Below are 17,837 nucleotides of genomic sequence, written 5' to 3' on the forward strand. Positions count from 1 at the left end.
TATTCCCCTTCGTCGCTGATATGGATCTTTGTATCATTTTGGAGTCTTCTCTTGCTGCTTTACCTGCATCAATCTTGATGATTCATGAATGATGGAATTTTGCAGCTCATGGACTACGATCTGAGGCATTTCTTGCGCAATCAAGGCAAAGATGCCAACCTGATCAAACGACTTGATATAGCTCTCGGAGCCATGAATGGCCTTCTGTACTTACATTCCCAGGTAACTGATATGGTCACTGTGAATATGCTGTCATTGAAACATGTCGGCGGCAGAACCCTCCAGTAGTACACAGAGATGTCAAACCAGAAAATCTTCTGTTGTGTCAGGACGATGAGATCGTCAAGGTACGTAGTCAAGATGTGGTCGGCGCTCAACTCATTGTGGTCGCTGATTCTTCTTGTGCTTCCTCAGGTTTGCGACTTTGGTTTGGCAAGGGACAAGCAAGGAGCGTATCTTCAGACAATTCACCAAGGGGGGACCTTGAATTACATCGCTCCCGAGGTCCATAGAGGAGCGGATGTAGACGAGAGGTGCGACTGTGCCATGCCGTCGGCCCGTCGTTACACCTCTCCCTCTCCCTATCCCTCTCCCTCTCCCGCTCCTCCTCTCGTCACCCTCTACCGTCCTGTTGCTGCTGCTTCTCTTGATTCTGCCTCCGATCCTCTTGATGGTGATGATAGTGCATCTCCTCCTCCTCCTCCTCTTCACCTGATCCACTTCGTCTTCTGCCATGGTTGCGCTCGTGTCACCTATGCTACCACCCACCCAGAGTGACTCATGAAATTTGATTACCCCCACCCCTTATTTTGCTCTTTGTCCTGGGAATAGAACCCCCCATTGTTACGCAGACCCTACCTGGTACCCACCCCATCTAAATCGAGATGAAATCGCAATCCCTGAATCATCCAAACAGCGATGGCGAGGTAGCGAGAGGGAGGGAGGGAGAGAGGGAGGGAGAGAGGGAGGGAGGGAGCGAGGGAGGGAGGGAGAGAGGGAGCGAGGGAGCGAGGGAGCGAGGGAGCGAGGGAGCGAGGGAGCGAGGGAGCGAGCGAGGGAGCGAGCGAGGGAGGGAGGGAGCGAGGGAGGGAGGGAGCGAGGGAGCGAGCGAGCGAGGGGGAGCGAAGAGAGCGAGCGAGCGAGGGGGAGCGAAGAGAGCGAGAGGAAGAGAGAAAGAGAGGCACAGAGGAGGGAGGGGAGAGTCAGGACTTGAAATGTGTGTCCATTGAATTCATTCAAACGAGGGAGATGCTGAGGAGGAGGGAACTTGAGTCCAGAAAGAACAGCAGGTGCAGACAAGCTGATCAAGATCGGTGTGCAGAAGAAAGGAGGAGAACTATCGAGACAGTAGGACCGAACGTTGAGTGACAGCAGGAGTACATCATGTTTTTGTTCACATGAATGATGAGGAGGAGGACGAGAGTCAGCCTGTTTGCGGGAAGGTTTTGTTGGCGCGAAAGAGAATGGAGGAGTGATGGTTGCTGAGCTGGAAACTGAGCAGATAGTTGATGATTGTGAAGAGATGTTCATGTAGGAGGCGATGATAGGAAGGATGTGGTGACATGAAGAGCATGTATGAGTCCACTGCTGGACACGCTTACATGGCCATCTGCAAGGAAAGGTTGCTCAAATACTTCATTAGCAAGATAGCCTGCTTCACTTTGACTAAGGCAGCAAGATCATTTAGCGTCATCAGTAGCTTGAGTCGTGAGCTTCAATGTCACTGTGCTGTTCTTGCCGCCTTCATGTCGGGTCCGCTCCTTGCGCGAGAGATGGAAGTCGAGACTCGCGCTGATGGTCTCGTAGCTCGGTGAGTTCACCAGCATGCCGCCATAGCAGCGAACCATGTTTCTCATGTCCTGCGGAGGAATGTTGCCGAGGACGAGGACTGGAACAAGTGTAAGCAGGAACAAGAATCGTGTTCTGAGGGCGAAGGAAATTGCTCGAAATCTTTGCAATCGAAACTGAGAAGAAGCAAAGAAGTTTCGACAGGTAATGACGTTAAGAAGAGACTTGAGGCAAGATGTCTCTACACAAGAATAGGAAGAATCCATGATAGTAGGAGATTGCTGATCGCGACAGTTCTGCACATCGACAGAGCACGATGAAGAGGCGTTAGCCAAGAAAGTCGATGCCAAAGACAAGATGGAGGGAGGAAGCTGTGGGGAAGAGCAGGAGCAGGAGCAGGAGCAGGAGCAGGAGCAGGAGCAGGAGCAGGAGCAAGTCGCGCTGCCGTCTGTCTCGCAATAGTTATACCCTCTTGGGGTGGTGCGGATTAAGAGGGGGTAGTGGACCTTGTTTTGAAGATTGTATCGTCAAGCTGTGGGGTACAAATCAGTCTTTTACGGGGTAGGGGTACAACTTTACATGGTGCTGCTGAGTATATGGGTGGGGTAGGTCCCCTCGGGGACCCTCTAAACATCCCAACAAGATGACGGGGAGACGGAGATGTTGGGAGGAGGGGGAAGAGAGAGATAGGTCAGCATGCTGCACGTTGTGGCGATCCTGTGACTGACAAGCTCTTGACTGCAAGAGGTTTTCACGAGCAGACAAGGTGATGGGTTGAAGAGAGCACAAGCAAGAGTGGTCAGTGAGATACAAAGATACAAAATGGGGTGGAGCAGCAGGAGGAATATTGCGATTCACCATGCTATCAGATACACGGAAAGATGTAGATGATAAAATCAGACACTTTTTATTTCGATTTACACTAATGTCTTTCTCCTCTCAACCAACATATTCACAATCTTATCTTTCAATTAACTTCACGAATCTCCAACCGGCATACTGGCTTGACTGCTGGACTTCTTGAGCTCTTCCAGCTCGTGTTTTAGTTGAGCATTCTCCTGAAGAAGCATGTCTGAGTAATGCTGAGCTGCAGCCTTCGCCTGTCGCAGCTCGAACGCTAAATCTGCATTGTTGTCCTTGAATTCCTCCTTCTCTTCTTCCACCACCTGAATGTAAGCCATGGACGCTCTTTTGGCTTGCTCGAGATCAAAGCGAAGGTCTTGCACCATGTCTTGGTACTCCTGGATCTTCTCCCTGAGGTCTTCGACGGAATCGTCATTCTCATCTCCTCTTTTCGTCGTCTCTTCTTCTTTGTTTGGAATTTTCACAGCCTTTGTAGACCCCGTCGCGCAAGCTTCTATGCTGTACTTGCGGAAGGGGCCTTGTTCCTCTTGCACCTTCCGTTCGATCTTAGGGTAGACAGATAACCAGTTCGACGTGTTGATTGCGATGCTCACGTGAAGGTGGTTCATGATGACACAATTCTGTAGGATCTTGAAGTTGCCTGGAGGTAGTCCCGTCTCGCTGGCTAGGATGCTGCAGATCTCATTGCAATCTTTGTCGGAGATCTCCTTTGCTTCCGCAGAAGAAATCAGAGTGATAATGTGGAGGCTTTCCAGGGGATCCCCTGCAATGATGGTTTCTCCCTTGACCTGACCCTTCCATGTCGGGTCATTGGTACGAGTGGTATCGGCTGAAGATGCTCCGCAGCCCATGATGATTGCCTGGTATGGCCCTTGAGACTATCAGACGCGAAAAAGTGTTCGTTAGGGATTTGTTTCCAACCTCGAAAAGATCCTGCACAACACGTTAAAACAAAAGATGAACTCAACAGGCGGACAATTCGATGCACTACACCTTCGCACTATGCACAAACTATGTACAAAACCAGGAAACAAGGAAACGAATCCAGAACTGAGCAAGCGCTGTGCATCTGACTACTCGATCCTTGACGTATAGAAAATTTTCAATCTCCCACCTGCTTGGCTAAGGAGACACAAGACAGAATCGCATTCAAAGGGGCCGAATATTCGGACAAAGCTCAAATCTATCGAGAAACAGCTATGTTATGAGATCTCAGAGTGAAGCAAGGAGTGAGACGGCTTGCAAGAATCACCGAGATAAAAATGGGGTTTGAAGGGAAGAGCAACAGAGACGAGGGGACGGAACAGGAAGCAGGCAGATCATAGGAGGAGAGAGAGAGCAGAGAGAGAGAGAGAGAGAGAGCTGAGGCGAAGAGGGCGGGAAGCAGAGCAGGATGCGGGAGTGGAGAGTCGAAGAGGACGAGGTGATTGGGAGGGGGGAGGGAAACGAAAAGGAGGGCACATCCGATCAATTTCATCGTGGAGCAATTGTTGAGGTAATTTCAAGATAGAAATGAAAAATAATATATATAAAATTGAACTATTGATCACAAAACTTGAAATTGAAAACTATTCTGGCACCCCCTTCGATATTGCTTTCTGCCCCTTGCCTTGCTGAGGAGTTAAAAGCCCCAGATGACCCCTCCAAAACCTCTGACCTCCACCCCTCCATCTTTTTTATTTCCACATTGTACCCCTGTCTACCTATAGCCTCATCTAATACACCCCACCCACTAAAAATGGCTCCTGGGTACCCCCACCCATATAAGTATCCTGATTGCACGAAAGCGATAAAGGTCCGAAACCCACCCCTACCCCCCATTTCCCATGTCATCACCCCTGACCCCAGCGCCTATCAATTCTACATTTTACTCAAGTGCACCCTGGTTGATGAGTAACGTAACGTAACGGTCCTCTCGCTGTAACCGCCGGTCTCTCCGGGCCGGAGGCCCTCGGCCCGGCGGGCATATTTCAAGTCAGTCACGACTCGTGAGCCGGGGGTCTGAACCTCTAGTTTCCGAGTCAAGGCTCTCTCTCTCTCTCTCTCTCTCTCCTTTCTCTCAAAGTTTCTCCTTAGTTTCTCATCTCTCTCTGAGTCTCTTTCCTTTCTCTCCTCATTGTCACACCTCGAAGATTCTCGAGTGGACCTTCAAGCGCAGTTCAATAAGAACTCACGTTGGATTTCTCTACTAAGAGGGAAAGCGGTGAAACAGAAGGAGATCTAACTCTCTTTTATTTCTTTCACACACACACACAAAACAAGACAAGACGATACACACAAAGACGTCTCAACAATCGTGACACACACACGAAAGGGGAAGAGGACCACCTAGCTCTGACGAATTTCATCCTTTTATAGCTTCGAGGAATGAGCCAGGGGTGCCGTCTCTTGGCTACAGAAAGGAGGGGTGTCCTGTTCTTGGAAGTTGACAAGCATCCCTTCTGACCTTCGAGAGGATACCATGCTCTCTCGCAGGGAAGAGAACCCCGTCCTTGCATGGTAGCAAGCTGCTTCCAACGGGTCGTACTCCACAAGACGCACCCCTTCTGTTCACCTTGTAAGCCCCCCACGGGTACACGGTTCAGTGCTGCAACAAAGGCCTCCACAGGGGTCCTTTCAGCAGCTTCACACTGGAGTAGAGTATCCTGGGTCATCCAGGAGAAGTCAGCTTCGAACACGAGTACGAGACAGCCAACTGTCCTTTCATCCTGATAGGCCTTTGTCTGACTCGGGCTCGGTTCCTATGAGCTCTGACACGCTCTTCTCTGCGCTTTCTTGGAGTGCTCAGGACTCAGAAAACTTCGCCTTCCGGCGGGCCAAGTTCCACGGTGGCTTACCTCACTGGCACGGTCGGCTGGCAGTTACCTTTCCGATAGTATTCCCTTACTGGTAGCAAGCTGCTTCCAACGGGTCGTACTCCACAAGACGCACCCCTTCTGTTTACCTTGTAAGCCCCCCACGGGTACACGGCATCCGATCATCCGGGGCCTGCCCCCGGGCCCGGGCCCGGGGACAGTGCCAGGTATGATGAATAATTGTCTGCCACTGACAGTGGCATTGTCTGTCGGACAGTGGCCTCCCAGTGTTGCACACTGGGAGGCCATGCCACCTGGCCTCCCAGTGTGCAACAAAACAGCCTGAGACTCTGTGACTGGACTCCCGGCCGGGAGTTGATCAGTAGTACCGTACATGCCGTGTTCCGAGCAAGAAGTAAAGTCTTAGGTGACCCGTTGTCTTGGGGTGGAGACATTCAAGGTTTAGGTGGGTACATGATGGGAAAAACTGAGACCGGGTAGTGTTGAGAGCATTCGGAAATACTTTCAGACAAGTTTCAAACTACCGCGAAAATCAAGACCCACAAACTATTTTCATCCCGCCAAAACCAAGTAAAGGCTACCTGTCATGCCCGGAGTTGCATCAACGGCCCTACCTAGACTCAATAATCGGCTCGCAACTGAGTCCGGTAGTACTTGACGGACTTCAGCATGTGACATGTTTTTGACAATAATGGCCGGCCCGGATACTAGGTGACCGGACCTGGCGGCTCGGAGCCTCAGGGGGCGGCACACTGCAAGCACTGCGGCGGCAGCAGAGAGGAAGATCCGATGATCCGAGGCCCGGCTCGGCCCGAGCGTCTGAGGACTCGGAGGCTGCTCAGTGCCCGGACTAGGACGCGAGCTTGAGGCCATGCGGTGTCGTCTCGAAGCGACAGTCGTCCGGGTCGAGCACCTGCGGCATGCTCGTTAGCTCGGCACTAAGTCATGCTCGCAGCACCAGCGGCTGGCAGTTTCTTCCTCCGAGCGTGTGGGTGCGGAAGGGCCCGTGGATCATGTACTCGAGGTAGTCCTTGGCTACCTCGTTCCAGCCATGGCGCGGGTCCGTCCCGTACAGCTTCGCCCGGTCTACGAGGGCTGAGCTAGCGGGCACGCGGCCGGTGTCGATGTTGGTGAGGGCTGCAACCATCTCCTCCGAGGTCTCCGCGTACTGCGCGAGGTCCCCGAAGACTTGGTGCATCCTGTGGCGATGGAAGGGCCCGAGGATCAGCTGAGCTCCGCACGCGGCAGCCTCGACAGGAGGCATGCCGAAGCCCTCGTAGCTGGAGGTGTAGACGAAGACAGCGCTGGCGGAGTAGAGGGTGGGCATGTCCTTCTCGGGGATCATCTTGACGTCCTTGACCTCTGCCGATCTGGTTGAGAAACTAGAGGAGACATACAGGCAGGGGACAGGAGCGAGCAGGAAGGAGCAGGAGTATGAAAAGGAGCTAGAGAAAGAGCTGGAGGAGCAGAATGATGGTGGTGGTAAAGATCGAGAATGAGGAGGAACAAGACGAAGAGGAGGACAGGGGGGGAGGCAAAGAGGAGCGAAAAGAAGAGCTCACCGATGCCATGGTCTTTCTCCTCTGGTAGTCCCACCAGCAAGACCATGTACTTGGAGCGAAAGCTCTGCGGCATCGCCTCGAGCCCCTCCCAGAACACGTCGTAGTTCTTGTATCCGTATCGCTTCCCAACGATGAGGATGTAGGGCTTCCTCAGGTCGTACCTCGCCCGAAAGTCTTCCTCCTCCTCCTTGCTCGCCGGCTTGAAGATCGGGGCCGCACGGTTGTCGGAGGTGGCCACGAGTTTCCTCTCGCACATGCCGTAAAGCTCGCAGAGGTCGTCGGTCGTGCTCTTGGAGATGGAGAGGAAGCCGCCTGCGTGTCGGAGGTTGTCGATCCTCGGCCAGTACTCGGAGCCAGGACCTGCCGCCACGTCACGCGAGGAGGAGGAGGGGAGGCTCACCTGCATCCATGCCGGTGCGCTCGGGGATGTGATCGTAGACCATGTGGATGAAACATGCGTCGGGAGAGCCCTGGTAGTAGGAGCTAAACAGAACCTTGTGCTCCCCCGGCAGCTCCTTCACCCGCTGCAGCGAGTGGCAGTTGAGATTCTTCACCCCCGAGAAGAGGACGTGGTCCGAGTAGGCGCAGTGCGTGAAGTCGCCGCCATGCTGAGTGACGGCCTTGATCATGAAGGGAACGATCTCGTGCCACATCTTCGCTACTCCTCCGTCCAGCCGCCCGTTGGTGAGGTGGTAGATGTAGCCGTCGAAGATCACGTTGACCCCTCTCAGGTCGCACTGGCGGGGACGGAGAGGAGGCGGCGGGGAGGTGATGCGCGAGCCGTCAAAGTCGATCCTCCAGGGGCTCTCAGGGAACTTCTCACACGTTGCATCCCAGACTCGCTGGAGGGGGCCCGAGAGGCGTCCTCCCATGTGCCCGGCATCATGCTCCCCCTACATGCATGATGTGTAAGGAGAAGAGAGGCGGCAAGAAGGTGAGGACGAGGACGAGGAAGAGGCAGAGAGCAGGAGGTGGATGAACGAGCGGGAGGAAGGGGACGGATGCGGGAGTGAGAGGAGGGAGGAGGAGGAGGTCAGCACCGGCTCGCTCCACGTCGCAGTGAAGGCTCTTCGACCGGGCAGGTTGGGGTACATGCCGAAAAGCCCCTCATCCTCCATGAACCGCATGCACCAGGCGGTCCACATACGCGGAGATTTCCCGCTCCTCTTGATGTCTTTCCACCACTTGGATGTGATGACGTCACCTCCCCTGAACTTGAGGTCGTCCGGCTCGTACCCTGTCGCCGACTTCGCCTGCTGCCATCGCAAGAACAGCCGCCACGTTCGAGGATGCGGAGAGAAACCCCACGAGCCGGGGACCTTGTAGAGGAAGGGCTCGTACTCGTTGTCGATCCTGTCCTCGACGTTAACCCACCGCCGTCAGCAGCTCCCGCTACCTCAAGTTGTCTCGTCCGTCCGAGGCTACAAGATGCTGCGTCTGCAAGGAGATGCCTATGAGATCCTGCCTTCTCCTGCTACAAGGTTACAGCTCCTCCTCCTCCTCACGCCAGTGCGCGCCTGTATCTCGGCCACATGCTCTTGAGCCATCGCCAGTAGACAGGAGAAACCTGGGACAAGTAAGCGGCAGCTTCCGCTGTTGACGACTAAGCAGGGGCAGGAGTAGGCGGTGGAGGAAGACGATGAGAGGAGGTGAGAACAGAGGAGGTGAGAGAGGAAGATGGCTGACCTCCATGTCATCTTCGAAGATCACAACTATGCTCTCAAAAAGACGCGCTCCTTCCTCGGGTTGCCAGCAGCCCAGCCACTGACCCACCAGCCCGACGTTCTTGTCCCTGACTTCAAGCGTCTTCTTGCCGTGTCGCCAACTGAACTCCTCTGCCACCTGCAGAGTCTTCTTCCTCTCCTCGTCTCTGCTCCCCCCGCTCGGCCCATCTATCCAGATCTCGAGGTCTGCACGGTCTGGCGAGTAGTTGGCGAGGTCGAGGGAGCGGAGGAGGCGGAGGAGAGAGGAGGGGCGAGCGAAGGTGAGGACTTTGATAATCAGGTCAGGAGGCAGCGGACGGTATTCAGCTCCTGCTGCCAGCGACCCGTTGGCGAAGTCATCCCAGTTGGACGCGACAAGCTCCTCTGCTTGCTTGCCGTAGAGCTTGGGGTAGCGAGTGAGCATGGCAGCGGACTGATCTGAGCGAGACTGTCAGGCAACGGAAGCGACCGACATCATCTGACCCCCATGTGCCAGACGCGAGAGCTTCGCCTTCTTCTTCTTCAGCTTATCTTCCTCCTCCTCCTCGCTCCCCCACGATCCCTTCCCGTCAAACACTCGTGAGAGCCGTCGAGCAGCCCAAGGAGCTCACCTCCTTCAGCTTCTTGTCGCATCCGAGCTTCTTCCACTCGCCTGCTATGGACCTCGGCATGAACTTGTCGTGCTCCGTGGCCCTTGCACTCAGATTTACGCGCTGATGGAGCAAGAATAGGGGGAGGGAAGATGCAGGATAGATAACAGGAGAAAGGCGACGAGCATCAGCATGTGCTGGAGATCGAAATGAAGACGGAGATGGAGATGGAGGTGGAGATGGAGATCATGATGTCAGGAGGAGGAGGAGGAGGAGGAGGAGGAGGAGGAGGAGGAGGAGGAGGGAGAGGAGGAGGAGGAGGATGATGAAATTGCTGATATAGTCTGAACCTCATCCGGTGGTAAGCCATCGCCCAGAGCTCACAGAGAGTCTTGGCCTGGTCGTTTCGGAAAGGCAACAAAAGGTCGTCTATCACGTTGTTCTGTGAAGAAAGGAAGGCATCCAGGCCGAGCTTGCGATGATTTAATTCCGCGTCTCTCACGAATTTCTTGTTCGCGCCATCCGGCGAACTGTCAGGCCGTCAGACGGGCAAGCGATCATCTTGAAGACCTCGAGGTATGACGGAGCGAGACCTGCAAGTTTAGGTAGAGCATGAGGACACCGAGGGCCATGAGGAGTCTGAGGAAGAGGAGAACGTCTGCGGGTCGTCCTTCTCCTCTCCTAACTCCTCCTCCTCCTCCTCCTCCTCCTCCTCCTCTCATCCTTCGCGTCTCTCCCTCCGTCCTCGACATCACGCCATGCTCGCTAACCAATTCTGAAAATCCATCACCCCCCCCACAACAACCAGTACCCTCATATACCCTACGTTTCAATAATTTTTTAGGTACCCCCTACCCCTCTGATTGACTACCCACCCTCACATTGAATGGACTCTGAGTCATCTCCTAGCCGCTCACTGAGTCAGTGCCATGTCATGCCGGGTCGGGTCGGATGGTGTCCGGGCCGGGCCCGCGGGCCCGCGGGAGTCCGACGGACTCGGACTCGCCGGAGTCCCGGCCCCGAGTCCAGCACCGTCACTACACGGGTATTACGGCCGTACCCGGCCCCCCGGGACCGGGCCGTGGGCAACCGTCCGGTCAGTCCGGGACCGGGTTCACGGTCAAGGCTGGCAAGTTAGACACAACCGGTTGAACCGTTCGGAACCGTAACTTGGAGGGAGGCTTACGCGGCGTTCTACTGAGACCTCTTCCCTAAACTTGAAAGGTTGAGTTCTCAGATGGCTCGCTGGGGGCCGGGCCCGGCCGGGCCGCGGCGGACTCGAGTCGCCGGACCGTCTCCGCGGCCGCGACAGTGACGGCTCCGGGCCACCGTCCGATCACCAGGTGTCGGAGAGCCTATTTTCATCACCCTCATATCCCATTGGTGACCTCTGAAGGTCAAAAGTGAAGAGAGGGAGCGACAACGAAGGGAGAGGAGACGAGAGGAGACGAGACGAGACGAGACGAGACGAGACGAGAGACGAGAGGGAATGAGCGGAGAGGAGAGGAGAGGAGTGACGAGACGAGACGAGACGAGACGAGACGAGACGAGACGAGACGAGACGAGACGAGACGAGACGAGAGACGAGAGGGAATGGGCGGAGAGGAGAGGAGAGGAGAGGAGAGGAGTGACGAGACGAGACAAGACGTGACGTGACGTGACATGACGTGACGAAACGAGAGACGAGAGACGAGAGACGAGAGACGAGAGACGAGAGATGAGAGACGAGAGACGAGAGATGAGAGACGAGAGGGAATGGGCGGAGAGGAGAGCACGGGCGAGGACAGGACAGGACATGACATGACAGAGCAGGGCAGGCCTGAGGTAAGAGCAGTGCAGGGCAGGCATATGCCAACAAGCAGAGGGCTCCGAAGCTTGAGGTGTTTGCGGGATCAGAACAGACAGGCAGGCGAGTATACGAAGAGTAGCAAAGAAGAGGAGTTCGCGAGGAGGAGGAGGAGCGCAAACGAGGATCCTGGTAGCATCTCTGACTCATGACGCGCATATCACTAGAGTAGGGCAGGGGTCAAATGACAACTTGAGATGTCGATGGAGGCATCCGACGCCATGAAAACGCGTCGCCCCGTCCTCCCTCTACTCCTCCTCCTCGTCTCTGGGTTGACGGTGAATCGTTCACCTTCCCTCGCGCCCCCTCACCCTCCCGCAGCCCTCGCAAGCAATCAGATGTATGCTCAGCTCCTACGACGTCAAGAACTGGCCCTCCTGCAGTTCGCTGTATCCTCCTACCCTGCCCTACCCTCATCTCCTCTCTTTTCCTCTCTTCGTTCCGCTCTCCTCTCGATTGAATCGGTTGACTCTCACTTGATCTTAGTGGCTTTTTCGCATACACATGGAGCAACAGGTTGAGACATCCTCTCGTCTCTCTCCTCCTGCTTCATCCTCATCTTTCATCCTTGTTTCCCTCCTTCTCCTCCTTCTCTTTCAGCCTTTTCCTCAAGCATCATCTCCCCTCCATCTTCTTCTTCCCCTTACCTGTCATCCTTTCCTTGTTTCCTCTCATACTCGCGACAGATGCATGGGCATAGGCAGTGGCGTCCTGTGCTCTGACTATCGCATCTCATCGGGTTGCCCGGATACTGGCGTGCTTCCCTGTCAGGTAAACTCTTCTTCACTCTCCTCTCCTCTCCTCTCTTGTCTTCCCTCCCGTCCCTCCCTCCCTTCCCTTCCTTCCCCTTTCTCCAGGCTTAGGCTCTATCTTCGCTAACATCTCTTGCTCAACCTCACCGCGACTTGTGTTCCTCTTCTTTCAGTTCGACTCCTCCACTCTCGCCCTTCGCGACAGCAACTCATATTGCAAGGAGGTGACGAGGAGGAGGAGGGAGCAGAGGCAGCAGCAAGTCAAGGAAGAGGGAGGGGGAAGGGAAGGAGGGGCAGGAGGTATCGGAGGGGGTGAGGAGGCTCACAACCTGGCAGGGTCTTGATTATGATCTGTGCGATCGAACCATCGATGCATGCCGGACAACGGTAAGGGAGGAAGAGAGAGAAGGAGAGTGGCAGGAGAAGGCGGGGACGGAAGATGAAGACCGCGAGGATGTTGTGAAAGGGAAGAAAGGAGGGAAAGGAGGATATGGCCGAGCCGCAGCAGCAGCAGCAGCAGCAGCAGCAGCAGCAGCAGCAGCAGCAGCAGGTGAAAGAGGTCGCAGGTCACGACACGTTACGTCAAGGGGTCAGTTGCTTACTGGACTATCGACAAAGCTTGCGGGAAATGCTCCTTCGCCACCTCCGTACGTGACGAGTTCGTCCTCCTCCACCCTTCCTTCCCCTCCTTCCTCTTCCTCTTCCTCTTCCACCTCTTCTTTCGTTGGTACGCTCCGCTTCCCCAGTTTCCTTTCGTTTGCCCTCCGTTGTCGTCCTTGTTCCTCGCAGCTTCTCGTCTCCCTCCCTCCCTCCTCCCTCCCTCACTTTCTTTCCAGGTCAAGAGTTCCTGTCTTCCCAGTCAGTGCTTGGGCACCGCTGCAAGCAGTAATCTCAAACTTCCTCCTCCCTCGACCCTCTTGTCTTCTCCTCACAGCTGGTGACGTCAGGCTGTACTGCTGACTGCTACTTCAAGTCAGAGGAGCGATTCGACGTGAGTGAGGCCCTGGAGGAGCTGATGGTAGCGGATAGAGAAGGAGCTAGTGGTAGCGGATAGAGAAGGAGCTAGTGGTAGCGTCAGAGGAGGAGCTGGTAGGAGGACGGGGATCAGGAGGAGGGAGAGTGTCGCTAACCGATCTCGCGCAGCTCATCGAGTGTAAGGAATGCTCGGGAGATCTCTGCAACTTCTCCACAAGAAGAGCAGCACATCACCTGGTAGCCATTCCTCCTCCTCCTTCCTCTCTCTTCTCTCGTTTCTCATCAGCTTCTCGTCCTTCGCAGGTGACGCTTCTCTTCTCCTCCGTCTTCCTCCTCCTCATCTTCCGCAAGTGCCGAGCCTGACCCAGCGAGAGAGAAAATGAAACTTCAATTGAATCACTCGAACAGTGGCGGACCCTTTTACAGCCCTCCCACTCTCCTTCCTCCTCCTCCTCCTCCCTCTCCTCCTCCCTCTCCTCCTCCCGCTTCTCAAGTCTATTCGTCTGTCTTCTGCTTTTTCCACTTGTGCGCCATCTCGAGGATCTTGAGAGCCTGCAACGTGACATCCAGTCAAATCAAGCCCTTCGCTCCCTCTCTCCCGCTCTCCCTCGCTCCCTCCCTCCCTCTCTCCCTCGCTCCCTCCCTCGCTCCCTCCTCAGCCTGCTTACCTGCGGCTTCTGCTCGTCCGGGAAGATGTAGTCGAAGTACTCCTCCCAGCCTGTCGTCTGAGCAGCCTCGAGTCACTCCCCTCCCTCCCCTCCCTCCTCTCTCTCACCTGCCCCTCCTCGTTCTGGATCGGTCGCTTCTTCTTGATCTGCACCTGCGTCAGATACACCTCCCCTCCCTCTTCTCCTCTTCCCCTTCCCACCTGCTTCGGTTGCTTTGCCCGGACGCTTTCAGGATCGCCAGCCTCTCCGAGGCCCTGCCAGTCATTCAGCTGGGCTTGACTTCGGCTTGAGCTTTTACCTCCTCCATCGCCAGCCAAGAGTCCAAAAGTAGCACGCGCTCCTCCTGCCAGCCGTATCAGCTTCCTCCTCCTCCTCCTCCTCCTCCTCCTCTTGCTCTCCTCCTCACCCCCCCTCCCCTCGTCCTCCTCCCGATTTCCCCTCTCTCCTTCTCGAGCTGCTGACCTTGGCGGTAGGATGGTCCGACGCTTGCAGGGCACTTTGCCATGGTCAGATCGAACAAAAGGAGGAGGTGGAGGGGCAGAGAGGAAGAGGAGCCTGGAGGGAGGGAGGGAGGGCAGTTGAGCAGGGGAGGTAGGGATGGAGGGCGGGGAGGTAGGGATGGAGGGCGGGGAGGTAGGGATGGAGGGCGGGGAGGTAGGGATGGAGGGCGGGGAGGTAGGGATGGAGGGCGGGGCAGAGGGGACGGTGAGGAGGCGAGGACCTGTCGCCTTTCTTGTAGAGAGCGCGAGCTCGATCAGCTTCGCCCGCGGAGCTCTCAAACTGAGCGGCGCTGATGAAGACCTTGACATGCGAGGTTCTCTCCAGGAGTCTGCAACTTGCTCAGCTACGTACAGGGAGGGAGGTGGGTGAGGGGACCTGCTGTACAAGGCCCGCGCCCTCTGTGTCTCTCCTTCCGAGACTTCAAAATCGATGTAGGCCTTCCACAGCACCTCTGGCATGTCCAGCAGCGACTGCAACCTGATATGACGGAGAGCGAGAGGCAAAGAAGGAGGAGGAGGAGGAGGAGCAAAAGCAGGAGGAGCAGCAGCAGGAGCCGAATAGACCTGAGAAATGCCCAGCTCGAAGATTGCACGAGCTCTATCCAACTCCCCAAGCGATTGCTCGAGCTCTCCAAACGCTGTGGACACAACCATGAGGAGCAGGCGGAAAGGAGGAGGAGGGAAGAGGGGAAGGAAGTGAAGGGAGAGCACCAGTCCATGCCCGACAGTTGGCAGGGAAGCACTCGAGCTGCTTCTCGTAGATCATGCGGACCCTGGCGGACGATCAGGAGGCGCCAGGGGGCACATGGCGAGAGGAGGGCAGGCGAACCTGTCGATGTTGCCAAGCTGAAGCTCCATCTCTATGTAGCTCTTGAAGATCTTGACCGAAGCTCGTCAGATCCTCCTCCTCCTCCCTTGTCCCTTTCTTGTCACTTCCCTCCTCCTCCCTTGTCGCTTTCTTTTCACTTCCCTCCTCCTCCCTTGTCTCTTTCTTTTCACTTCCCTCCTCCTCCTTACCTTTTCCTTCGGTGCAGTTCCGATCGCTCGGCCCAACACCTGCAATCTCCATCACTTCTCCCTCGCTTCCTCAACCTCCTCAACCTTTCGTGCGGCCGCCAAGTCCTTCTGCCGGATTTCGAGTTGAGCGGCCATGACCCAGAGCTTGGCGAATGTGAAGGTGCTGGGAAGAGAGTGAGGGGGGAGGAGGGAGAGAGCAAAAGTGAGGGGGTGCAAGGAGGAGGGGTGGGGGAGGAGGGGGAAGGAGGGGTCAACCTATGAGGTATCACTTTGAGTGCCTCCCGGTACACCTGCATCGCTCTCGTCAGGTTCGTGGGGTCAGCACGAGGACTCGCTCGACCAGTCGCGCTCGCTCGACGTCCTTGAGCGAGACTTCCTCGAAGACAGCGTAGTAGATCCAGAGGTAGACGTACCTGCCCCCGCCATCACCTCCTTCCACCCGCTCGGGCAACTACCTTCTCCATGCTCGCTTCTCCATGGATGGAGGTTTCTGAGCGATCGCTCGCTCATATACTTCCCGCACCTTGCAGGCGTTTGAGCTTCTCAAGCGGCTTCGCCTTGACCTCCATCGCTCCTCTCACCTTCTCCGCGTCTCCATTGGCCTCCTCGAGCCTCACGTAGTCGAACCAAGCGTCGTAGTTATAGGGATGCTCCTTCACCTCCTCCTGCTCCTCATCTCAGCGCCAGCAAACCAACCAGAAACCGGCGACCTCGTACTGGAAGCGTCGCTTGGACACGATGACGTCTTCGATCCCTTCCCTATCGTCTCCCCGTGACCCTCCTGCCACCCTCCTCATCCTCATCCTCATCCTCGTCACCTGTCGCCATGCTGCTTCTCGAATGCGACAAACGCTTGGTACAACTCATTCGCCTGTGGGACTTCAGCGCGTGCGATGGAAACCAGGAGGTCACTTTGCTCTTCGGGATGTTGTCCAACGCAAACTGCAGACGTGGACGAGTGAGACAGAAGGAGGTGAAGACTGCCGGGTCACCTTGTAGATCGCCCTCGCCCTCTCTGATTCCTTCACCTGCTCTTCAAACTGCTCCTGCCTCAGGCCGGAACTTCACACGCATCACTTGCCTTGGCGAATGCGAGCAGCAGCTCAGGCTCGTAGGCAAACTCGCCGAGGTCTTCGATGGCTCTCTCGTAGACATTTCGCGCTGCTCAACCATCAGGGAGGGAAGGAGCGAGAGAGGGTGAGGAGATGGGGAATTAGAGGGAAGGCTTCTTGCCTTGAGGGATGGTTCCATGCTTTGTCTCGAACTTGGCGTACTTCATCCAGGTGCTCACCTGGTAATCAACTGAATGCAGTCAAGACAAAACACGACGACCGACCTTAGGGGCCACAGAGATGAATCGTTCGAAGATCTCGCGAGCTCTCTCCACCTGCATCGCGTCTCACTTTCTCCATCCTCAAGCTTTCATCGCAACCTCGCGGTATCTCAACTCCATCTTGATGTATGAGGTCCACGCGTTGTCCTCCGGCACCCACTGCATCCACCTGCCGTGCCGAGTCAGGAGAGCGTCGAGGCACGCAAGCTCCTGCTGAGACAACCGGTCGAAGATCTGCCGCGCTCCAGCCACGTTTCCAAGCATCTCTTCCATGTATGCATACTTGTACCAGAACTGATCCACTCTCGGACTGCAAGGAAAAGATCAAAACCAGCATCTCAGTAAGCTAAGGATCACAGGATAGCCACAGCTCGGTCCCAGATGTTGCGAGCTCTGTTGATGTTTCGATGTCTCATCTCCATCTCCGCATATTTCAACCAGATAGTGACATTCCGTGAGTCTGTGCACCAGAATCAGACAACAAGACGGCAGAGCTCCGATCTCACCTATTTCCAACGCTCGCTCCCACACACTTCTCGCCCTGTCGAACTCAAGTTGCGTTTCCTCCCACATGGCATACTTGACCCAAAGAGGGATCGCGTTGCGGTTGCGGCGGATGCCATCTTCAAACTCCTTCCTCTTGCGTTGCCTGACAACAGCAGTGAGGAGCAGAAGCACGGCTCAGGGACCCACCGATAGTCTGCGAGCTCATCGGGGTCAGTGATCTTCTGCTTGGGAGGTTTCGGGTCTTCCTCTTGTCTTTCTTTCGCCTCTCTGAGGATTTGTTCGGCAGTGATCTGACAGCCAACGGATCACTAAGACAGCGAGGCAGCGAGAAGCTTAGGATCGTCTTGTCACCTGGACAGGCGCAGGCTGCTTGTTCTTCACTCGCGCCATGGAATGGAATCCACGCATGTTGGAGCGATCGTTGGCAGCCTGAGTCGGCTCTCCTTTGGTCATCAACCTGTCCACTACTTTCTTTTGCTTCTCCATCTTGAGAAACCAGACGTGCAACCTAGCCCCCCTTCCAACTCCGACCTGATTGAGCAAGACCTGTCAATGAAAGACCAAACACGAGAGAACAAGATAGAACACATCGATGCATGAGCAACCTACTATTGCAAATTGTTTAAATTGCATCGTCAATTGATCAACAGGAAACAGGCTTCTCAAACATTTTGAACTATATATCTGTCCTCGTCTTAACCATCTTCAGCTCTGATATGTGTCAAACACAAGCCTGAAGTACACCTAAAAAATATACCCCATCCTTCTTTCTTCCTTTTCCTCGCCTGTACTACCCTCCTGCCTCCCCCGCCTCCTACCCCCCCCCCCAATTCCCTGTTATGTTATACCCAGCCCTGCACCGCCTTACATGTCCAATCTCCTCAGCTCTCTCTCTCTCTATCGCCCTGTCTGTCCT

General features: G+C 55.4%; 4 protein-coding genes across 4 annotated transcripts in view; all 4 read right to left on the bottom strand.

Moving 5' to 3' along the window:
• Positions 1 to 733, bottom strand: part of GUITHDRAFT_97194 (translation initiation factor 2, beta subunit) — a 2,142-nt gene extending 1,409 nt beyond the window's left edge. Inside the window, exon 1 of the mRNA XM_005824639.1 lies at positions 712 to 733. The gene's annotated coding sequence lies outside the window, so the exon portion shown is untranslated. The remainder of the gene's footprint in view (positions 1 to 711) is intronic.
• Positions 734 to 2,674: 1,941 nt separating this feature from the next.
• GUITHDRAFT_154909 (hypothetical protein) lies at positions 2,675 to 3,585 on the bottom strand. Its single transcript, XM_005824640.1, has one exon. The coding sequence runs from the start codon at positions 3,501 to 3,503 to the stop codon at positions 2,766 to 2,768; it is 738 nt and encodes a 245-aa protein (XP_005824697.1). The 5' UTR covers positions 3,504 to 3,585; the 3' UTR covers positions 2,675 to 2,765.
• A 2,733-nt stretch (positions 3,586 to 6,318) lies between these two features.
• On the bottom strand, positions 6,319 to 9,814 carry GUITHDRAFT_165425 (hypothetical protein; the record flags this gene model as incomplete). Its single annotated transcript, XM_005824641.1, has 11 exons — positions 9,674 to 9,814; positions 9,345 to 9,426; positions 9,217 to 9,295; positions 8,717 to 9,171; positions 8,536 to 8,597; positions 8,427 to 8,501; positions 8,071 to 8,383; positions 7,431 to 7,923; positions 7,031 to 7,390; positions 6,427 to 6,830; positions 6,319 to 6,381 (listed from the first exon to the last, which is right to left on the bottom strand). Exons 1-11 carry the CDS (start codon positions 9,691 to 9,693, stop codon positions 6,319 to 6,321), a joined length of 2,406 nt encoding a protein of 801 aa, XP_005824698.1. The 5' UTR covers positions 9,694 to 9,814.
• Positions 9,815 to 13,391: 3,577 nt separating this feature from the next.
• GUITHDRAFT_160098 (hypothetical protein) lies at positions 13,392 to 17,311 on the bottom strand (the record flags this gene model as incomplete). The annotated part of the gene is made up of 29 exons (XM_005824642.1): positions 13,392 to 13,448; positions 13,565 to 13,621; positions 13,672 to 13,710; positions 13,765 to 13,818; positions 13,863 to 13,907; positions 14,366 to 14,393; positions 14,441 to 14,535; positions 14,629 to 14,702; positions 14,776 to 14,837; positions 14,894 to 14,943; positions 15,082 to 15,120; positions 15,166 to 15,244; positions 15,337 to 15,371; positions 15,422 to 15,494; positions 15,537 to 15,604; positions 15,663 to 15,746; positions 15,792 to 15,840; positions 15,900 to 15,952; positions 15,994 to 16,023; positions 16,074 to 16,121; positions 16,163 to 16,242; positions 16,315 to 16,372; positions 16,418 to 16,468; positions 16,514 to 16,583; positions 16,638 to 16,724; positions 16,772 to 16,874; positions 16,921 to 17,063; positions 17,108 to 17,211; positions 17,273 to 17,311. The coding sequence occupies 29 exons, from the start codon at positions 17,309 to 17,311 to the stop codon at positions 13,392 to 13,394; spliced, it is 1,854 nt and encodes a 617-aa protein (XP_005824699.1).
• Between the last annotated feature and the right edge of the window lie 526 nt (positions 17,312 to 17,837).

This window comes from Guillardia theta (assembly GCF_000315625.1).
Source record: "Guillardia theta CCMP2712 unplaced genomic scaffold GUITHscaffold_92, whole genome shotgun sequence".
In the NCBI taxonomy this organism is placed as follows: domain Eukaryota; class Cryptophyceae; order Pyrenomonadales; family Geminigeraceae; genus Guillardia; species Guillardia theta.

Coding starts and splice junctions, on each gene's coding strand:
- GUITHDRAFT_154909 (XM_005824640.1), bottom strand. CDS start 3,503: ATGGGCTGCGGAGCATCTTCAGCCGATACCACTCGTACCAATGACCCG.